The sequence below is a fragment of the Marmota flaviventris genome, chromosome 14 (assembly GCF_047511675.1).
Source record: "Marmota flaviventris isolate mMarFla1 chromosome 14, mMarFla1.hap1, whole genome shotgun sequence".
Lineage (NCBI taxonomy): Eukaryota > Metazoa > Chordata > Mammalia > Rodentia > Sciuridae > Marmota > Marmota flaviventris.
In genome coordinates this window covers 34,675,525-34,699,307 of record NC_092511.1, presented here as the reverse complement: position 1 = coordinate 34,699,307, position 23,783 = coordinate 34,675,525, and the positions used below count along the sequence as shown (strand labels likewise).

Here is a 23,783-nt window from a genome sequence, read left to right as displayed (position 1 = left end):
TGATCATCTCTGGTCATCATTCCAACGAAAGTCTCTCATTTTGACATGCAGTGAGTGTCTAGAAATGGTATTTTCTTGTTGCTCTCAGTTCTTGGATATCATAGAGAAATCTAGTGTCTCAACTTCAAGGTGCATAATCATGAAAAGTACAGAGCTTTCCCCAACTTTCCATTTCACAAACTGTATGAACATATCCAAAATAAATGTATTACACAGATTTTCTTTGAGATTTAAAAATATCAATTTAAATACTTAGGATGCAGTCCAGATTAAATATGTAATGAAGTATTATTAATGGCACAATGATGGATTAACCTTAGAAGAAAGACTTTTTTGAAAGAGAATTTATATTTTTCTTTTAGTGAAAATACATCTAATATTAATCAGAAGCCTGCTGTTATTGCAAAACTATGGCCAGCCCAAGGAGATGTTGAGGGCTGAATTACTCTCCAAGATGAAAGGTGTCCTTCATTTCATTACTCATCCTACCCAAAATATCATCCTATTCCAACCCATCTCCACCAACCACTGCCACAGGCTTTCAAAGTAGGTAGTTTTGTGGTAATGTTGGAAAAACCACCAGTTCTCTCTCTCTAGGGTAAGATGGGACCACAGAAGTCCTGGTTGCCTGACCTTTCTCCATTCTATGGTTTGTAATGGATTTACACAACATTTAGCATCTTCTAGTATCCATTAAAGCTGCATAATTACCTAAATTCCAAGAGTTTAGTTCAAAGTTTAAATTGAAGGTATGCTTTTGTTCTAGAAATAAGCTTAGTTTCTAAAAAATGTTCTCTAAAGAAAAATGAGGCCTGGAGTTGTGGCTCAGTGGTAGAGCACTTGCCTAGCATGTGTGAGGCCCTAGGTTCAATCCTCAGCACCACATAAAAATAAATAAATAAAATAAAGGTATTGTGTCCAACTACAACTAAAAAATAAATATTAAAAAAAAGAAAGAAAGATGAATGCTCGTCATTGTAACAGTTTTGGCCGTTTTGGCTTTTAAAGATTTCTAACTTTGGGCTGGGACTGTGGCTCAGTGGTAGAGCGTTTAGGCACTGGGTTCGATCCTCAGCACCACATTTTTAAAAAAAGGTACTGTGTCCACCTACAACTAAAAAAATTAAAAATAATATTAATAAAAATAACTTTATTGGTTTCTTATCCTTTCCCCCACCAGACAGCATACTATGATAAAATTGATGTGGACCACCTGCCACAGAACCAGCCCAATAATCCCAGCCAAGAAATGACAATGGAGTGGTGGAGAGGCACACATTTAGTCTGCATGGGCTGGAGCACAGGCCAGGAGCTCCCACTTCAGTCCTTCAGAGCTGAACTTCAGTTGTGCAGAGGCCACCATGCTGGCAGTGGGCCAGCTCCCAGGAGAGCCAGAGCCATCCAACCTGACACCCCACAGCAACCAGGCCTAAGCATGGTGTGGAGGCCTGCTGTAGAAGCCCACTCCATGCAGTGTGGCAGCTCCAGAACCCCTAAATCCCTGCACAATCTGCTGATCTCAACCCCTTAATTTCTGATAAGCAGCAGGAAAACAGAAGTGAGGCAGACCTGAATGGGATTGCAGGGCTAACCAATAGTGTTAGTGCCTTTCCAGCCTCTAATTAGCGTAAGTAGTTTTTCAAACCCTGATTAGCATGAATTTGGACCAATAGCATTGACCCAAGTGCTAATTATATTAAATCCTTAGACTAGCAAATCCAGGGGGAAAACCTGCAATGGAGTCTCTCTCCCACTCTTGAGAGTACTGTCCCTGTTTCTATTCTTTAATAAATCCTATTCTTACATTCACTCAACCTGTCTGTGGATTTCATTTTCGAATTTGCAAGACAGGAACCCAGAAAGAAGAAATTGACAGTTGCTAGGGTCTGCTGCAGCACTGGAGGGTATAACCCACCATTAAGAGCTGCAGAGGCCTTTGGTTTATGCAGACCCCCACCTGCCAGCTGAAACAGAGAAACTCAATTTTTATCAAATTTTATCTTTTGGATCTTTGGAAGAGTGAGTAAAATGGACCAACAGAGCCATCTTTTTTTCCCCTGAAGTTCTTTACTCCTTTTTGAAAAATCTCTATCAAAAATACTGGACACCTGCCAGCCAGTTAAAAGCAGTTAGTGAGGGCCACCGGTCTGAAGGCGTGGGCTCACTGGAGGAGGCTTGCTCATTCCCTTCATCTCTGATGGAGGAATGGTGGTCAAGCTCTGCTTCAGTTTATCTCTGTGTAACACAAACCACATAGACAGATGGGTTCAAGCACCCACTTCCTTCTTTCACTTTCAGACTGACTTAGCCTGATGGTGGAGGGTGCCCTCACCTGTTGTGTCTGAGACAAAAGCCTTAGTCTGATCCAAGTCTTTGGAAAAGAGGTGACCCACTAATCCCCACAGTGTGAGCCAAGTGCTCTTTTATTCTCTCTACTCTGTCTGTCATATGTGCCACACAAACCATGTACACCCAGGTTTCTTATGCCCCTCTGAATCCCAATTGTTTCAACAGGACCCATAGATAAGGTTACTGGGAACTTTCGAGTCCTTGAGTGCCTTTTGAGACCTAAACCCCACCCTTGTCCTTTGTGTGCTCCTACTCACAAGGAAGGTCCCATTCCCTAGGTTTCCAAACTCTTCCAGTTTTCCTCTGGATAATTTTAAAACCCAACAAACAAAAAAACAAATATACTGGGGTTGTAGTTCAGTGGTAGAGCACTTGCCTAGCATATGTGAGGCACTGGGTTCAATTCACAGCATCACATATAAATAAATAAAATAAAGGTCCATCAAAAACTAAAAAAAAAAAAATTTAAACAAAAAACAAATACAATCCAAAGACTCTCAAGCAATTTAAGATCAAATATTTACAATGATCAAGTAAGTATCAAAAGATTTCCAAACTGATACCATAAATATAAACATCAGAAAGGACTATAAAACTTGTTCAGGGCAAATGACCCTTGTGAAATGTCTCTCCCTTAGTACAATAATTAAATTCCTCCAGGACACAAAACCCTGTCTACAGTGCCTTCATAATTGCAGATAAGCAGAGTACAGAAAAAAAAAACAAAAACAGGATTTTCCTTTTAATAGGGAAATGACATTAAAAAAAAAAAAAAAGGGATTCTGGGTCATGAATTGCTAAGAGTGATCAATCCAACCAGCAGGACTCAAGGAGTGGTCACCAACGGCCTTGAGGTCCACAGGGGATAGAAGGATACTTCAATCTGGTTCAGACAATAGAAGGATGTCAAGTGTCACCTTCTTCACCCTTTGTCTTTCAGAAGGGTAATACTCCATCTAGCATAAGTACTCACACACTGCAAGTCCTTTAATCCTCAACCCTGGGAAGAAATACCTAATATTTTTCTGTACTCAAGTCTGACCCACATACAAATTGGGAATGAGGGAGATAGCCCTTGAGGGAAACATAAACTAACACCACCTTCAGCTAGATCTGCAATGAGTAATTGATCAAACTAATTTAAGACAAAAAAAAATAGTGTCCAAACTGATAAAGCTTTTTTGTACTCTGGAATTCTGCTTTCTCAGTAAGTTCCTATCTAAATGCTACAGAAAGGAGGAGACAAAGAGAAAGGACTGACTCTGATCCCAATGTGCATTGTGGTCTGATAAAGATGTTCCATGTGCTCCTTTACTAGATATGATTATGGTCATTTCATTTTTTAGAAAAACCTTCTGTCTTTTGAACTCAGTTTTTCTGGTGAATTCACAATTGGTTCTGCATACTTAAATTCTTTTTTTCTTTTTTCTTTTTTTTTTTTTTTTAGTAGTAGATGGACATAATAACATTTATTTATTTATTTATTTGGTTAAGGTGGCGCTGAGGATGGAACCCAGTGCCTCACACATGCAAGGCAAGTGCTCTACCACTAAGCCACAACCCCATAAATTAATTTTTTTTCCTGATCATTCTTGTTTCATCTACCTGGAGTTGTTTTAACAGTAGTGATGGTGGAAGTGAATGTGACCCCCACTGAGGACAAGTGGCCATTTGAACCTTTGATTTCAGTGTCCACCATGGCTGATAGACTACTCCTAATGTCTCCAATTGCATAGGTCCTTCTTATGTGTAAGTCATAATGTAAAAATATGTGACAGGCTCTGTTTTAATTTCTAAAGGGTTAAATCTGATAGGCACTGTAATCTCTTTAGTCTCCTACCTGTGAATATAAAACACTTGGTTAAAGCCACCACATCTTTGTTTCCTGTTTTATGTATATTTGTGCATACCTGTGTATTGTATGTCAAATCTGTATGTATCTATATATTCTTTACATGGTACCAGAATTGGCTTATAGATATGTGAGCACTTATAAAAGTTCATGTGAAACTTCAACAAAAAGTCAATTTAAATTGGTAAAAGCAAAAATGTCTTTGAAATTACTAACACATAATTTTCTAGTGTGCAGTCAATACAAAACATTAGTTTCTATAAAATGTTTGAAGTTTGATGTCCATTGCTTTAAAGGATTTTTCTTTGGTGGGAATAACTGGTTTAAAATATTAACTAGGTTATGTGGTACTCTGGCTTCACGGATAATGTAAAGTTCTTAACTAAACATTTCTTCATAAATGTATGTTAAGAGATATCCAATTATTATTTATCAAGATAATTTATTATGTCTGTTAGGAAAATCCTAAGTCTTAAAAATTAGGATTTGTACCTGTTTTAAGGTTGTTTAAACAATTACTCCATAACTGGTTAAGTAAGTAACTGATATTTTAGGTTATTCTGATATAGTTGATGCCCTAAATATATGTGGCTAGAGATATAATATATACATCTGAGAACTAAATGGTTGAGATTTGTCTAAGTGTTATATAAGAAATTTATAAAATTAGAGCTTATGTAGGTCTAATATAGGCAAGCTGACCAATAAATGCTGTCTTTTATACACTGTCCATTTTCAAACCTGGATTACATTTGGTTGCTTTGAGTAACTTTATAACTGTTGCCTTTAGTGTTTTGCAAGAGTTCTACTTCTGAGTTAAGACAAAAAGCCATCACCTACAGGACAGATAGGATATAATGCTGATTTCCCAGTACCAAAGTCAAAACCCATTACTCCCACTTTAAGACTGGTGAAACTAGTCTGCTGGATGTTTAAAACCATGGAGATCAAAGTCAAGGCAGTAAAAGATAAAAGGAAAAACCAGCCAATATCTTGACCCTTGCCAGAACTCAGGAAACAATGGAATTTCATTTAGGGCCATGCAACTCTGGTGAGTCACCTGACCTCCTGAGGACTCTAGAGAAAAGAAAACCAATCAATGCACATTCTGCAAAGAGGAGGGTCATTGGAAAGGGAAGTGTCCCCGATGCTTACAAAGGAAGCCACATATGGTCAGCAAGACTCTAATCCATCCTGGCAGATGGCATAATTGGTAGAGGAAAGCTAAAGGAGCCAAGAGTCTTCTCACAAGTTCCCAAGATTGACTCCTGACAAATCTTAGCTGACTCCTAACAGTAGATATGAACAAGGTCAATTTTGATCAACTTGGTCTTGAACACCTGGCAGAAGAGTATAACCAAAGCAGTCATATAAGGAAGACAATGCTTTATAACTTAAGACATATGCTGGTGTCAGTTCTTTCAAGTAAGTAAAACTGGGAGGTTATAAAGGGAGGGGGTTCTTATATAATAGTGCCTGATAACCATTCTGAAAAACTCCTGCCAAAGTGACAAATCTATTCTAAGTCAACTTGAGACCTAAAAATCTTCCTAACTTCCTATGTAGATAAGCTCAATGTATTTTTCACTAGTATTATTTAGTCCCTATATTTATTTATATTACATTTAAAAGATGTAACATGACACATGGACGTCCAAACCAACTTTTCCAAGGAAGTCCTACGTGATAGCTAAAGGGGATCCCTCAACCAAACAGGTACACTAATGAAAAAGATGTTTTACAAAAATAAGATGGCATTATAGGGGCTTGGGGATTCAGCTCAGTTGGTAGAGTGCTTGCCTTGCATGCACAAGGCCCTGGGTTCAATCCCCAGCACCACATACACACACACACAACACAAATGGCATTATAGGGCTGGGGTTGTGGCTCAGAGGTACAGCGCTCACCTGGTATGCGTGAGGCACTGGGTTGGATCCTCAGCACCACATAAAAAATAAAGATATTGTGTCCATCTATAACTAAAAAATAAATATTAAAAATGGCATTATATATATTTAACTATAGCTGAAGAGAATGCCTAAGACATTATAGAAACTAAATATTTTTCTAACAACTCTGCTAATGTTTCTAAAGTCTTAAATGACCTCCACTCACAAATCAGTGTCATGTTAAACCCCACCTTAAGCTTTAATAAGTTACTAATCTTCATGGTTTTCAGGGACTTGCTAATAACAAATTGATTTTGTGCTAGTTGTTTACGGAAAATATTACTATCTTGTTTATTGCTGTCTTAATATGATCTCTGCCCTGTATATGGTTCACCCAATCACCTACCAACCAGACTGCCCTGATGTGTGAGATGCTCAAGGTATAAATGGCCTTACAAATGGAATCCAAAACCAAATCCCGCTTCTACTGGAGGCCTTTTGAAACAGGCCAGTAGAAGGACCCTGACTGCCATCCCCTGCCCTTTACAGCCTGAAATAGCCAGAGTAGTCATCGCCCTTTCCCCTAATGGCAGTTTGGGGCACTTCTTCAGGCTGAGAAATGGCATAGTCCACTGGCTACGGAGCTGCACAGGCAGCCCAACAATCCCTGCCAACAAGCTCTTGTTCAAGCAGTGGAGGGGCAGAGTGGAGGCCGAGAGCTCAGACATCTGTGAGGAGCCAGCCATGCTTGGCCCGGCCTGTGTCAATGGCAGGCCAGCACCAAAGTGAGCCAGGGTAAGCTGATCTGTCACCCTGCAGTAGCCAGGACTGGGCATGGTGTGGATGCTTGCTGCAGAAGCCCACTCCATGCAGCACAGCAGATCCGGAACCTCTAGGCACGACCAATTTGCTGACCTCAACCCCCTGATTCCTGATGAGCAGCAGGAAAACAGAAGTAGGGCAGACCTGAATTGCAGGGCTAACCAGTAGTGTTAGTGCCTTTCCAAACCCTAATTAGCAAATACTGAACTGAACCTCTAACTTTTTCATCTTTTCTCCTGTTTTCCATCTTTTTAAATTTTTTATTCTACTTCCTGGCAACTTCCCTTAAGTTTATATTCCAACCCTTCTATTAAGTCTGCCTTTTCTTCTATCATGTATTTAATTTCCAAGAGTCATTATTTCCTCCTGAATATTCCTTATTTCATGGAGGCACTGTCCTGTCCCTTCCTTTCTTTCTGAAAATATTAAATGATAGGATTTTGCCCACCTTGTTTTTCTTCCTTTTCTCTATATGGGCAATGTTTTTCTGATTGCTCATTCTCTTTCATGTTACAGGCTTTTCTTTGGATATTCAGTTGTCCCTGAGAAGCCATTTGGGTTTAAGGGTGAGGGACTAAAAGGTTGATTAGAGGCTTTAACACATATATGGGGTTTGCTGACCATGAACTTCAACATGAAGTGATCTGGCTAGATTCTCTGTTGGGGAACCACTGATGTCAGCCTCATTATCTCTTTCCTTCTGGACTGATAAATGAGTTCCAAGAGATTTTCAATATCCTCTTAAAGATTAAAGGCTGGCTGCTAGTGAGAGGAGGCTGGGAGTAAAGGATAAGTTTACTATTGCAAAGGCATATATTCACTCAACCCCTCTGTTTTTGGTGAAGAAGAATGATGGAAAGCACAGACTAAAATAAGGTATGGAGGGTCCTGAGCTTCTCCTCCTGCCGAGGACCCAGTGCCCTGCAGAACCCTGTAAAGACCTATGGGAGAAATGCTGTGTCAGGCTGAAAATAGTGGGTACTAATGGAAATTATGTGGTCCTTTAAAATAAGCTAATTCCCTTAAACCTTCTCACTCCCCCCAGATGCCAGATGTCCAGCAAATAAGCATTTACTTTCTGTTAAAAAATTGAAAAGTTCTTCTCTTACAAAATTGAATAAATTGTTTGGAGCTCACTCATCCAGCAATTGTGGTATTTATGAGCTTGCCATCTAACAAATAGTCTCCTGCCCACTCTCCCAAAAGCAAAACTTGACAAGTAACTAACAAGTAGTGTACAATTGTCACCCAACTTTGCAGATGTCCCATTCTTAAATACAAATAGATCACCAAAGATCATCAGACATTTGAGAAAAGTTTTCTACCTGAACAACAACAACAAAAAAAAAAAAATAGAAAAATAACCCCAGATGAAAGAAAAAGAACTCAAAGAATAAAAGATAACTTTTCTTTTTAGAAATTCCAATTAGACTATATACACAATGGAACATTACTCAGCAATAAAAGAGAATAAAATCATGGCATTTGTAGGTAAATGGATGGAGTTAGAGAAGATAATGCTAAGTGAAGTTAGCCATTCCCCAAAAACCAAATGCCAAGTGTTTTCTTTGATATAAGGAGGGCTGATTCATAGTGGGATGGGGAGAGGGAGAATGGGAGGAATAGACGAACTCTATATAGGGCAGGGGTTGGAGGGGAAGGGAGGGGGCATGGGGTTAGAAATGATGGTGGAATGTGATAGTCATTATTATCCAAAGTACATGTATGAAGACATGAATTGATGTGAATATACTTTGTATACAACCAGATATGAAAAATCGTGCTCTGTATGTGTGATAAGAATTGTAATGCATTCTGCCGTCATATATAAATTTTAAAAATTAATTAAAAAATACGGTACCGAAAAAAATATAAATATAATAATAATAAAAAGAAATTCCAATTAGAATTCAGAAACCAGGAGAGGCTGGGGATGTGGCTCAAGCGGTAGCACGCTCGCCTGGCATGCGTGCGGCCCGGGTTCGATCCTCAGCACCACATACAAAGATGTTGTGTCCGCCAAAAACTAAAAAATAAATATTAAAAAAAAATTCTCTCTCTCTCTCTCTCTCTTAAAAAAAAAAGAATTCAGAAACCAGGAACTTTCAAATACATTACTTCATAGTCATACCATGAAATGGAAACTGTTATAAAGATTATGCAAATTCATATTCCTAGACAGTAACATAGCTGAGATTTCAATCTTCATGTTCTCATTCCCTAGTGTTTTTTAGAAAAACCACAGTTGTTACAGTATTTATAAACCAAACACACAGTATACAGTAACAACAACAACAAAAAAAAACTATATGAACATCAGTCCCAAATACATAAAACCACAAAATTCTTAGCTGGAAAGCATTGGTCTTTATTTCTGTCCTTTGCTATTCTTTCAGCTTGGGAATCTTTTAATGGTAACTTATAAACATTTTAACACTCATAATAACAACAACTTTAAGTTACATGTTTTTAGAGAACCTATCAGAGAAAGAAACACAGGGAATGAGGTTATTGGCTGGTGATATTATTCATCTATCTAACTATTTATTTATTTATTTATCTGGTTACCCGGGATTGAACCAAAAAAAAAAGTCTAAATTTTGAGTTTGAGATTCTAAGAGAGTTCTACCACTGGATAGGAAATAGTTAAATGCTCCCTTTTTAGATGTTAAGTAGGCCAATTACTTATATAATAATAGTAGAGGCTGGAATAATGAATACTACCTAACAAAAACTCAGTAAATATTTTTTGAACAAATGAAATAAAAAGAGCAAAATGAATAAAGGAAGGAAGGCTTCAACTCTCTCCAAAAAAAAAAAAAAAAAAATTAAAAAACTAGTACAAACACCAATAAAAAGAAACCATCTATATTACAGAATCATAAATACTGAATGCTTCATATCACATTAATATAAATATACATTAAGTTTATCCAGTAAAGCTTAGAATGCTTTAAAAACCATCAGGTAGAATAAAAGGCAATACTTTCATTTTGATTATTTTGTTTCATAGTCATTCAAGCTGGAAAATAATTTTGCAAAATACTCAAAAAGGCAATGTAGGACATATTCACATAAGTTTTTACCCTCACAATGTAAACTATAATGTAAACCTTGGGTCAAGTCCACAACTGTTCCATTCTAAGCCAGTAAAAGAAATCTGAAATGATCATCTGCCCCATATCAGATTTTAGACAAAAACACAGTAAGCATTTTATGAACAGGCCACTTACACAATAATAAAATAAAGCAGCAAATTCTAAATCTCATGCTTGATTTACTGTTACCAAGTGCCCTCTGTAACCACAGTGAACTTAGCAACAAGTATCAGATGGGAATTTGCCAGTGAGATTGGATCATATCATCACATAATATCACCACATCATATCACCACATAATCCTCAGTGATCATCTCATTGTTATAGGCATTGTGCACAAATAAACTTGTTCAATGGATTGGCTAATTTAGGTAGAATCTTAAGGACCTTCTTACTCACTAATGTAAACAGCAACTCCCCACCAAGACTTTCTTTCCCTGATTTTCCCCCATAGACATCATTAAAGACTCTATCACCAAACATTTTTTTAAATATTTTTTAGTTATCAATGGACCTTTATTTATTTGTATGCGAGCCCAGTGCCTCACACATGCTAGACAAGCGCTCTACCACTGAGCCACAACCCCAATCCTATCACCAAACATTTTTATAAATTTTATTAAAATAATGTCACCACGTGTGGAAGTGCACACCTATAATCCCAGCAGGTTGGCAGGCTGAGGCAGGAGGATCGCAAGTTCAAAGCCAGCCTCAGCAAAAGCAAGGCACTGAATAACAACTCAGTAAGACCCTGTCTCTAAATAAAATACTGGGGCTGGGGATGTGGCTCAAGTGGTAGCGCGCTCACCTGGCATGCGTGCGGCCCAGGTTCGATTCTCAGCACCACATACAAACAAAGATGTTGTGTTCCCTGAAAAACTAAAAAATAAATATTAAAAACTTCTTTCTCTCTCTCAAAAAATAAATAAATAAAATTGTGGTGTTAAGAGTGAGATTAATTGTAAGGGAATCAGAATAAATCTAAATTGTTTAAATAAATAAATAAATAAATGAAATACTGGGGATTTAAAATAAATAAAATACTAGGGCTGGAGATGTGTTTCAGTGGTTGAGTGCTCCTGAATTCAATCCCTGATGATCAGATAGATAGATAGATAGAAAGATAATGTCATCAGCCAATAACCTCAAATATGACGTTCAAATTAGTCTGCAAAATCTCACTGAAATCTATGTCAAATTTCCATCAGGCACTGTGCAACATTAGGTGAGCCAACAGAGTAACTGAGAGGATGTACAGTTTAAACAGGTTAACAGTGATATTATGCTGGATTGCTGAATGAAAGCATATGCTCTGCTATCCAGGGACTCCTTATTCTTAGGAAGCATTCCTGAACCACCTCAGGGGAACCATATTCATGAAAGAAAGACCAAAGCAGGAAATCCCAGATGGCCATGCTGTGTCAGGTAAAGGCAGCAAGCGTTAGGTTATGTGGGCCATGCTGATGCCCACAGGAAAAATTCTTATTTTTTTCCTTTTCTTTTTCAATGAAAATCTAACTCATAGGAAATAACACTGCACTTAACCTTGTAAAGAAAGTTCCCCTTTTCCCTCCCTGACTCAGAAAACTAACTAGTAATATTATAAGGTAGAAAAACTACTTACAACTCAGCTTCCCTGAAGAGTTTATATTTGGCATTCTAAGGATATTTCCAACACCATTCCTGAAATTCCTCTAAAGACCTCTCCCACTTACAGCAGCACTTGCCCAAGACTTCAATAAGGCCTTTTTTCCACTAGCTTTAATATTTTAACTTTCTTGAAAATAGTGATGGGGGAGGAACCAAGTGCCAAAATAGTTTTCTAAAAATCTTCTATATTCTACTCCATCTTCAAAAATAAAACAAATCTATAAAATAGAAATTCATCTTTAATTCTAAAATACTCTCAGATAATCTCATACCTTTTCCCTTACAAAATTCAAAATGTTTCCTATCAATCTGTAATTACATTGAAATTATCTCCTCTTAAACAGCATACCTAGTCAAAATGATACAAGAAAGCCTGGGGAGGGTTGCTTAGTGGTAGAGTGCTTGCCTAGTATGCTTAAGGCTCTAGGTTTGATCCAAAGAGGGAGGAGGGGAAGGAAAAGGAAAGAAAAGAGAAGAGAGAAAAGGAGGGAAGGATGAAAGAGGGAAGAAGAGAAAGAAAAAGAAGGAAAGAAAAAACTAATGAGTCATTTCTATGTGCCAGGTACTCTATTAACTGCATTACAATAAATATGAGAAATCTAAGGTTTAACGACAGCTCTGCTGTTAGCTGTGTAATGCTGGACATACTAATCAATTACACTCAGTCTTAACGTTAATATTGTTAGATTGTGAGAATAATAATTACTTCATAGGGTTACTATGGGGTTGAAACTAGCTAATGGCTGTAGTAAAAGCTTGGGAGCCACAGCTAGCACCTGGCATGAGCTGCCTAAAGCCAACACCAATAAAATGGAACCAGAATCAGAATTGTTGCAGGAAGAAGAAGCTGGCCCCAATTCCTGGCAAAGAGCTAAAGAATCAAATTAGTATTCTCTTAAGAATCTTCAGCCTTGGGGCTACATCCATTTGGGGAGAAGGCATAGAGAATATTAAACAGAAACCTTGGGGCAGACTGGTCCTAACACAAAAACAAAGGTTGTGGATGGGAACAGACTAGTCTCAGGAATGCAACATTTGCTTCAAGTTGGCACTTAGAAACAGTGCAATAGGGTTGTTCTGAAAAATACGTAATGCTTTATAAATTTTTATTATTAAATACATACACACACACCAACACACATAGATACCTATCCCCACCCAGAGATGAATTTATATGATGCATGACTGAATAGAAGACAGAATAGATGAGAGGGCAGAAACATCAGAGAGAGCAAAGAGGGTGGTAATAAAACTAGATCAGAGAGGCCATATAAGGTGACAGCTAATCATTTAGGCTTTAAAAACAAAATGCCAGATTCAAATCTTGGTTCCATCACTTATCTTTCAGTGTAAACTCAAACAAGTTAAATAATTTTCCTGAGCCTAATTTTCCTCCTAGATAAATGCAGGTAATGTTAGTACCTACCTCATAAGATTGTTGAAAGTATTAAAAGTGTGTGGGGTGTGTGTGTGTGTGTGTGTGTGTATATGTATGGGACTTAGAAGAATTCCTAGCACAGAGGAAACATAAGTTTCCTAATCTATAAAATGGGGACAATTAAATTTATTACCTCACAAGTGATTAGACAAATTAAGTAAATTAAATCTATAAAGTGCTGAGTACATAATAAATCAATTAATATTAGCTATTTTCCTTAAAATATGGGTGGATACCAAAAAGAAATTTTAAACTTGGGAAAATATTTCATAATGGAATTTAACAAAGTATTGTGAGAATCCTTACTCCCATTTTAATGCTGAATATATTACTAGGAAACCATGAGAAACCTGGCATACTTATCCATTTTCCAGTATGTAAAATGCATCTGAATAATTCCATCTCTTAGATCTGTCAAAGGATTCAAGTTACAGATATGAAATACAGACAAAAAAGAAAGAAAAGAAACAACTAAAACAGCAATTTTAAAATAATATTCCTCTTGAGTACTCATTTACTGACAAAGAAAATATTAAAACTAATAGCCTAAAGATTGGTAATCAGAAAGCTATTTATGAGGCTGGGGTTGTAGCTCAGAGGTTGAGCGCTTGCCTCACATGCGTGAGGCACTTCAATCCATAACACCACATCAAAATAAATAAATAAAAATAAAAATATTGTGTCTATCTACAGCTAAAAAAATACTTTTAAAAAGCCATTTGTGGGGGCTGGGGTTGTGGCTCAATGGTAGAGCACTCCCCTCGCACTTGTGAGACCCTGGGTTCGAACCTTAGCACCACATAAAAATAAATAAGTGAAATAAAGGTATTAAGTCCAACTACAACTAAAAAATAAATATTTTAAAAAGCTATGTATGGTTTTACCTATAGAGAAAACACCATTTTTATAATTTAAAAGATGGGCACTCAGGGGCTGGGGCTGTAGCTCAGTGGTAGAGCCCTTGCCTAGTATGTGTGAGACACTGGGTTCAATTCCAGCACCACATATAAATAAGCAAATAAAATAAAAGTCCATCAACAACTAAAAAATGCTTTTTAAAAAGGCATTCTGTCCATCTACAACTACTAAAAAAATTTTAAAAAAAGAAAAAATAATTCTCAGTACCACATATAAATAAATAAAATAAAGGTCCACTGACAACTAAAAAATTTTAAAAAATAAAAAGATGGGCAATCAGAGAGACACTTGCTGCAATGTGCTTTCTAAAGAACAGAACAAATGTTGCCACAAAATTTAAAAGTCAACTAATTGAAACCCAAATGAGCAGAATTTTTATTTAGTCCATATGTAGACTAAGACAGTAGAGAAGTCAAGAAAATTCTGAGGAGGTGGTTGTGGTCAGCAATGTCAACTGCTCAGAGGCCAAGGCAACAACTGGCAAGTGTCCACAAGATCTAGCAGGATTTAATTGGTGGATCTAGACAAAATAATTGTATGAATGGTTGGAGTTGTGGAAAATACTAGATAAATCACAGCACAACACAGGAGAGGACATATATAAAGAGCAAAAGACAACCTTGACTTAAGATAAGTTTTCCCTATTTGGAGATATTCAAACTGAGATTTTTTTTCTCTGAGCTATAATTTATTCTAATAGCAGTAGGGCACATTGATATTGGGGATTTATTCTTCAAAGACTATTACTGGATTATCATTAACCCAAAGTGAATAGGATAACCTTAGTCTTTCTACCAAAAAGATGTTAAAATACAAAAATTTAAGAAGATATATATGAAAGTATAAATGGAATGATGTTTCACTGTATTTTATTAAACTACTTCTCAGAGATTCTTGGCCAACAATGAAGATTTAAGACCTTGTTTGGAGATGTGATATGGGTACCAGTATCTATCCCAAAAGAATATGTGGACTAGGGTTTAAGAAACCCCCTGGAAATTCTTCTGCTGAGTTCTGACTGACCACAGATATCATTCATCCTAATATATATCCAAGACTGTCTAGAAATATAATGTGAGCCATATGCATAATTAAAATTTTCTAGTGCACACATTAAAAAGTAAAATAACAGGTAAAATTAATTTTAATATTATTCAATTAACCCAATAACCAATGTAGTATCAACATAATCCATATAAAAATTATTGCTGAGATAAATTACTTTCTTTCATACTAAATCCTTGAAATCCGGTATGTATTTATATTTCTATGTGAACTACCCTCATCTGAAATGTTCAATGGCCATATGTGGCTAGTGACTTTCATATTGAACAAATATGGATAGCACAGATCTAAAATCCAGATCACCTGGAATCAAAAACATAGGCTGTCCTGTTTACATATGTAATTGTGACATAAAGAACCATGTCTGGCACATAACTAGCCCTCAAAAAAATATGTGTTAAATGATTGAATGAATGAATGTGCTGGGTTTATATACATATTTTCAAAAACAAAATTCCTGTGACACAAAATTCTAATTGCATTATTAGAACTATTAGGAAAAACATATAATTATATTAAACTCAATTCTAGTCTCAATAATAGTTTAATGATATACAGTTAATAAGCACAAATTTCCAAACAGGTACATACTTTTCAAATACATTATAAACACATTTTATTGCCAATAGGGATTTGTATTCTATAATCACTTTAAAATGATATTCTTAAATATTTAGCAATTTAAAATGCTATTAAATTCCACTAGCAAAATCAAATGAACTACTTTTCTCTCCAGAATGAATGAATGCCACATTCATTAAACATACACAATTTTCACATATTCCACTAACATTTGCAAATAAAATGTTTTACATCCACTGCCCAATTTACCTTAAAAGTGGAAAAAGAATATGCCAAATGTAGCTTCAAATCTTGGCAAATAGTTAAATTATACTATTTTACAAAAGGCTTAACCCCAAAAGTACTGAGTTTATTCAGTTATACATGAAAAGGGACCAGAGTAGCTGATACTTAGTAACAAAGGCTAGAGAGAAAAGCTTACCTTGTCTGCTAAAAGCTCTCGTATCTTGCTTGCTTGAACTCTAAATTTCATAAGCTGAGACTCCAGAGCTGCGCATCGCTCTTTCCAATCTATTGGTCCTTCTGAATCAGAAGGCTCTGCCATAATTATTCTAAACAAGAAAGCATTCAAACAGCATAACATTAGCACTTAAGATAATCCGTTAAATCACCCAATGCACCCCATCTAATGATATCCAGCCACAAGTTTTAAATTCTAAGATAAATTCCAGAAGCTGGTGTATTTTATGGAAAGAACTGAGTGAGACAGGAGGCCAGGGGTGGAAGCCCCACTGTGTTACTTACCTTTTTTTTCTTTTTTTTTTTTTTTAGTTGTTGTCAATGGACCTTTATTTTATTTATTTATATGCAGTGCTAAGAATTGAACCCAGTAACTCACACATGCTAGGTAAGAACTCCTTTTTTTTTTTCTTTTTCTAGTTAAGAACTCTACCACTGAGCCACAACCCCAGCTCCTCAAATTCAGCTTCTTTTTAAAAAAAAAACAAAAACGTATTTATTTATTTATTTATTCTAATTTGTTATGCATGACAGCAGAATGCATTTCAATTCATAGTACACATACAGAGCACAATTTTTCATGTCTCTGGTTGAACACAAAGTAGAGTCATACCATTCATGTCTCCATACATGTACTTAGAGTAATTATGTCCATCTCGTTCCACCATCTTTCTTACCCCCATGCCTCCCCCCTTCCCCTCCCTCCCCTTTGCCCTATCGAAAGTTCTTTCATTCCTCCCATGCTCCCCCAGACATCCCCAATATGGATCAACATCCACATATCAGAGAAAACATTCGGCATTTGGTTTTGGGGGATTGGCTTACTTCACTTAGCATGATACTCTCCAACTACATCCATTTACCTGCAAATGCCATGATTTTAATTCTCTTTTAGTGTCAGTTTACACAATCTGGAAAAAGAAAGATGCTGACAATCACAAACTATCCTTCCTCACTGGTAAGTTGTGAGGGACAAATTAAATATTTGCTGTTTCTAACAGAACTCTGGATAGTATAATAGCACAGCACAGAGTACTATTATTATTTTAACTCTGTCCAACAGATAGACTTTTAAAATCCATAGCTTATAATTTTACCACACTCTTACATTTACAGAAGTATCACAGTTTGATTCAATTGATAGCACAATAAAATAACATCGAGAAACACTATACCAGTGCTACAAATATATATTAGATTTGTTCTAAAATTATTACTTAGCACCACTCTGAATTTGTCCAAGAACAGGCTATCCTTCAAGCCAGAAATCCTTTGGCATATTTATCTAGGTAAGTTATGATCCTGACAAGTGTGCATAATTTTTATTGGTGTAAGAAGAGAAAAACCTATAAATATGAAATTTGGAATCATCTACATTAATCTGGACTCAGTATTTTCCATGATATTAACTTTCCTTTTGGAGGAGAAACACTATAGGGAGGAAGACAAGAGGCCAGGGAACTGGTTTTTAAATAGGTGTTACTTCATTAAGCATGATTGTTTCTGGCTCTGAGATTCATAAAAGCAACTTTAAATGTTGCTTTTTTTTTTTCAGTGCTGGGAATCTAACTCAGAGCCTCACACGTGCTAGGCAAATGTTCTACCAATGAGGTACCTCCTCAGCCCATTGTTAATGTTTTATTGAGTTATTAAAATAAAAGGTTTAAATAATGTATTTCTGAATTGTCCTTGCTATGAACTGATAAAATTTGCATTAGGAATGGATCTCCTGCAGGAGCCAAACTCCAGGCATGAGGAGCATGTTACTTAGACCCTGGAGGGTCCTGCAGTTGAAGTATGTTATTTTATTCTTTTGTTTTATAAAAATACAATCAAATTTATTCCCAGTATTTAGTGTAATTTATTCTCCTCCCTAAATCTATACCAACTTTTAAAAAACTGTATGCTAATAAAATCCCACTGAAAGATTTTCCTAGCATAAGTATTGGTTTGTGCATAATGTACTTTTTTATATTAATACTGACATTATCACTCAATCTTTTAAAAACAAATAAATACAAGCAGAATTGTTCTATGAAGGCTACAACTTTTATTAAAAGTATCCCACCATGTCAAAGCCTCCAGATACCTTTCAATCCCAGCTATAGTTTAAGGAAAGTTCATCATGGTAGAGCTGACATCATTCTCTTCTTGTTTCTTGGTGTCTACAGCATCCTTGCTTCGCTGTTTTATCCGTGTTTTGTTTGTTTGTTTTTTAGAATAATATTAGCCTTGTAAATAATCTTTTTCATTTCCCATATTAGCATTTACTATTAATGACTCACTTCAGCATTGATGCTTTAGGAGTAGAAATGTAATTTGCCAAACACAAACTTTTTATCATTCTACTATTTGATTTCTCTCATTATTAGCTTTAAAAGAGACAGGGAAAGAAAATATGGATGAAATATTAAAAAATAAAAAGCAGTCATGAAACAGCCATCCTTAATTCTTGATCCATTCATACAATTGTGCAGAAATGTAGGGACACTTTTCTGTCTTAAGCAACTAGAAGTCTATTTCATGCTGGTTAAATTTTGATCTCCATTTACACCCCCTTGTTTATGTTCTAGTGTAAAATGGCTACAGATTTTGTTTTGTTTGTTGCAGTGTTAGGGATAGAACCCAAGTCCTTGCTCATGAAAGGCAAGTCCTCTGCCACTGAGCTACATTCCCAGCCTACAGTCAAAAATAACATAAGGAGTACATATTTCTCAGCAAATTAATAAAAGAATCAAGGTAATATACCATATGAAAACCACACAATCATCTCAACAACTCAGAAAAACGCTTAAGAAAATACATAGCCCCCATAATAAAGGCATTCAACACACCAGCAATAGAAGGAAATTTCTCCCTTGGGGCTAGGAATATAGCACAGTTGGTAGAGTGCTTGCCCCTCATGCACAATTCCCTGGGTTCAATCCCCAGCACCGCCCACCCCCTCCTCAGAAAAAAGAAGAAGGAAATTTCCCCAGCCTGATAAAGGACATCTATAAAAAATCCCACGGTTCACATCATACACACTGGTAAATGATTGAAAGTTGTCCCAATAAAGTCATGAACAAGACAAGGATGTCTGCTTTCATTACTTCTATTCAACATTTCAACATTGTACTAGAAAGGGCAAGAAAACAAAATAAAAAGCAACCCAGTTGGAAAGGAAGTAAAACTATCTCCATTTGCAGATGACATGCATGATTCCTTAGAATTTTCTAAGGAATAGTGAGTTGAGCAAGATTCTAGGAAACCAAATCAATATATAAAAATCAACTGTTCTTCTGTATACTAGCAAGGAAAAATCCAAAACCTAAATTGAGAAACTGTTCCCTTTACTCTATCATCAAAATCAATAAAATATAAAACTTGTTAAATTTGCAAGGCTTGTACTTTGAAAACTCCAAAAGACCCATGAAAGCCAATAAAGATCTATATAAATGAAAGAAATTGCATGTTCATGGATTGGAAGACTGAATCTGTAAAGATGGCATATTCAATGCAATCCCTTCAAAAAGTGCAACTATTTCTTTTGCAGAAACTAACAAGTTAAACCTAAAATTTACAGGGAACTTAGAATAGAATAGCCAAAATAATTTTTTAAAGTTTGAGGACTCACACGTTTAACTTTCTAACCTTACTGCAAAGGCACAAATCATAGGACTTCATGATACTTGCATAAGGATAGACATATAATATAGGTCAATGGAATAAAGTTGAATCCAGAAATAACATTTCACCTTTATATTCACTGACTTTTGGCCAGGGTATCAAGACAACTCAATGGGAGAAAGAATAGTATTTTAAACAAATGATGCTTAGACAGTTGGATGCCCCAATGCACAAGAATTAATTTGATTCCCTACTTCATACCATATACACAAATTAACCCCAAATGGATCAAAGAGCTAAATGTAAGGGCCAAAGTTCTAAAACTCTTTGATGAAAACAGGTATAAATCTTCAGGAGCTTGAACCAGGACATAGTTTCTTAGATATGTTCTAAACAACAAATAACTAAAATAGATAAATTAGACCTCATCAAAATTTAAGAATTGTTGTTGGCTGGGGTTGTGGCTCAGTGGGAGAGCACTTGCCTAGCATGTGTGAGGCACTGAGTTTGATTCTCAACACCACATATAAATGAATAAAATAAAGATCCATCAATATCTTTAAAATTTTTTTAAAAAATTTAAGAATTGGAGCTTAAAAGGACACAATCAAGAAAGTGAAAAAAAATTTACAAAATGGAGGGGGGCATATTTGCAAATCATGTACTTGATAAGGAGCTTGTGTCCAGAAGATATAAAGGACTCATACAATTCAGCAGTAAAAAGAGACAACCCAAATGAAAAATGGCCAAGGTATCTGAATAGACATTTCTCCAAAGGAAATAAAAATGGCCAATAAGCACATGAAAAGATGTTCACCATCCTTAACTCTACAGGAAAGTGAAAAATCAAAGTCATAATGACATTCTATTTCATACCAAATAGGATAGATAAAATGAAAAAGAACATATACTAACAATTGTTGGTCAGAATGTGAAGAAATTGGAACCCTCATATATTACCAGTGGTATTGCAAAAATATTGCAGCTGCTTTGGTAATAGTTTAACAGTTCCTCTAAAGTTTAGTTACCTTATGACCCAGTAACTCCAATATGAAGTATAGAGCCAAGGGAATTGAATACATGGTTCTCACAAAAACCTGTGCACAATTATTTATAACATCCAATCATAAAGGCCCAAAAGAGGAAACAACCCAGTGTCCACCCTCAAGTGGATGGATAAACAAAATGTGACATAAACACAGAATGGAATATTATTCAGATACAAAAAGAAATTAAATACCACTACAGCCTATAAAAATGGATGAACCTTGAAACATTATTATAAGTGAAACAAACCAGACAGAGAGACAGAAAGCAGTTAGTGGTTGTCAGGGGCTATGATAAAAGGGCAATGGGGACTGGGATTTCTTTTGGGGGGTGATAAAATAATCTAGAATTAGATTGTGGTGATGATTGCCAATTTTGAAAATATACTAAAAATCACTGAATTGCACAGTTTTAGAAGGGTAAATTTTATGGTTTCTGAATTATATCTTGATAAAAAGCACAAATTTATGAACAAGAAAAAGTAGTAGTTTAAGTGGATGTACACTAAAAACACATTTACAAATAGATCATTTAATGATCCATTATATGTGGTTATTATCTCTTCCAAGAATGTCACCATTAACTCAAATAATTAAGAGGTAACTGTTGGGCCGGGGTTGTGGTTCAGTGGTAGAGCGCTTGCCTAGCATGCATAAAGCACTGGGTTCAATCCCCAGGACCACATAAAAAATGCTAAATAAAGGTATTGTGTCCATCTACAACTAAAAAAAGTTTTTTTTAAAAAAAGGGTAACTTAACTTCAAAAATAAAAGCATCATGCATATAGCTTACCTAAAGCACTTTGCTATGAAAAAAATGACACAACAAATAACATCAAAACTAAACACACCTATTTTTCAGTTATGCTAATTTATTTTACAATGAGGTAGTAATGCTTTAAGAATTTTATTATATTGGCACTTAACATCTGCATTCCATTTTAATTGGGTCATAATAAAAAAAATTCAAAACTGCAGGAGAAGCAGTGAAGACAGAATATAACCCCAGCTACTAGGGAGATGGACACAGGAGGATTACCAAGCTCTATGTCAACCTGGGCAACTTGGTAAGACACCCCACCCACCCACCGTCTTGAAATAAAAAAATTTTTTTTTAAAAGGGCTGGGGTTGTAGCTCCATGTTATAACACTTCCCCAGCATGTGTGGGTCCTGGATTCAATCTTCAATACTACCAGAAAAAATTTTTTTCAAAGCTTCAGATTGGTCCACACTGAGGTCTAGACACCTGGTTTCCTCATTTCATTCTATAATATCAGTGTATAAAAGTACAGAAGTAGCTTGCACTAATGCACCATCTTGAGTAGTTAAGAATTCTATGAACAATAAATATTACCACTGATGTTATAGAACTATAGCACTTTGGAGCTATAACCAATTACTTAAAAATATATTTATCTAAATTCTGAATCTGAAAGTGCTCTATCTTCTCTGCAGGGGACAAGAAAAAGTCTTGAGTTTTCCAAATACCTTCAATAACTTTTGAAAATACATACTGACACAAAATAAACTGTTTACAATTGTGGAATGAATGCTCTTTTCTCTGAATCTCTGACTTCCTGTTTCTCTTACAAAACCCCAAAAGGAAAGATTCATCTCCTTTGGTTTACTCTGATGGAGTTCAGGGTTAACCTCTCACATTCTTTAGTTCTCTTCTCTTAAGGGACAGCTTAACTGGATCAGGTAACTGTGCTTTTCTTTTTTTTCTTTTTAGCAGAAAAGATGCCTTTCTTGACCAGACTGAGACATGCCTTGTTTAAAGAACCTTACCGCCACCACCTAGCCCCACTTCGGCCACGCCTGCCCTTCGGTGGCACTGCCCCAAACAGCCTGCTCCTCGCCCCACACTCCTCAGGCACGCACTGAGCGGTGCGGTCCAGACTTGCAAAGACAGGAATTTTCACAAAGAAAGTAGTGACCCGCAGGTAGCCCAGCACTAGTGCTTTCACAGCACAAATGGTTCGACTTCTCTTCTCACAGTGTCTCGCGCTCAGAATACCACGGCTAAAATGTTCCATCTTTTAAAAAGTGGTCTACTGACTTCTGGGACAGCGTAGTTTCACGGTAGGTCACCTTAGGGCACTTTGACGTCCCGGCAACTCGAGGTGTAGAAAATGGCTCGTTAAAGTTTTGAGAAGTTTCTCCCGGGAGATCACAGTGGGGCTCCCCAGAAGCCGAGGCCAAGCCGCAGCATCCCTAACTGCGGGGGCATCTCTAACCTGGGGCCCCGCTGTGCCAAGGACCACAGGCGCAGCGCCAGAAACCCGGGCTCTGGGTTTTCAAACAAAACGTCACAGGAGCCCAGGGGACGTAGGGGTGCGGGCCACCGCCCCCAACCCACCCCTGCAGACGAGACCCAGACCTGGAGGCAGACCCCGGCTGCAGAGGGAGACGTGGGGTCTAGAGCTGCGCCAGCTGCTCCATCCTCCGGATCCCAGCAGCCGACTCGGCCCGCGGTCCCCATCCTCGGCTCTATGAGCCCCCCGGACGGCGCGCTCCCGAGGGGGCGGGGATCCCGGAGTGGCTGAGACGCTGGGGTCGTCCCCCGGCTCCGGGTACTTCCCATCTGCTTACCTCTGCTGCGGGTCCCCGGTGGCAGCACCCAATGTCCCGGCCGGCTGCGCCTGATCCCGGGCTTCCCGGGCTCCCCGGGCTCTCCCGGCTCTCAGCCCGCGCCCGCCTCTCTAGGAGCCCCCGGCGGGCGGGGACAGGGCGCCACCCCTTCCCGGGACTGGCGGCCGGGATAGCCAATCCGGGACCACGGACGACCACCCGTCGTCACTGAAGAGTGTGTCTATAACTTTGGCTCTTCCCAGTCTCCTTTCCAAGTAGTTCTGTCCTGACCCGTGTACCCCGAGCCTTCCTCACATCTAGACCTCAGACCTTGTTGTAGAGGTCGGTCACGTACTTTCTAGTTCCTCTGCCGGGCTGGACTATTATTATACCATCCTCCTGCTTAAGTCTCCCAGCCTGAAATCTCTCTTGTG

At 37.3% G+C, this 23,783-nt stretch overlaps 1 protein-coding gene across 3 annotated transcripts in view; it reads right to left on the bottom strand.

The window, feature by feature from the left end:
- Nucleotides 1-23,441, bottom strand: part of Plekhh2 (pleckstrin homology, MyTH4 and FERM domain containing H2) — a 116,091-nt gene extending 92,650 nt beyond the window's left edge. For all 3 annotated transcript variants that reach the window (XM_027934557.2, XM_071601233.1, XM_071601232.1), the window contains exons 1-2: nucleotides 23,371-23,441; nucleotides 16,085-16,214 (exon numbers count right to left, since the gene is read on the bottom strand). In XM_027934557.2, the coding sequence (XP_027790358.1) occupies nucleotides 16,085-16,207 (123 nt within the window). In that variant the 5' untranslated portion in view covers nucleotides 16,208-16,214; nucleotides 23,371-23,441. The remainder of the gene's footprint in view (nucleotides 1-16,084; nucleotides 16,215-23,370) is intronic.
- Nucleotides 23,442-23,783: the final 342 nt, after the last annotated feature.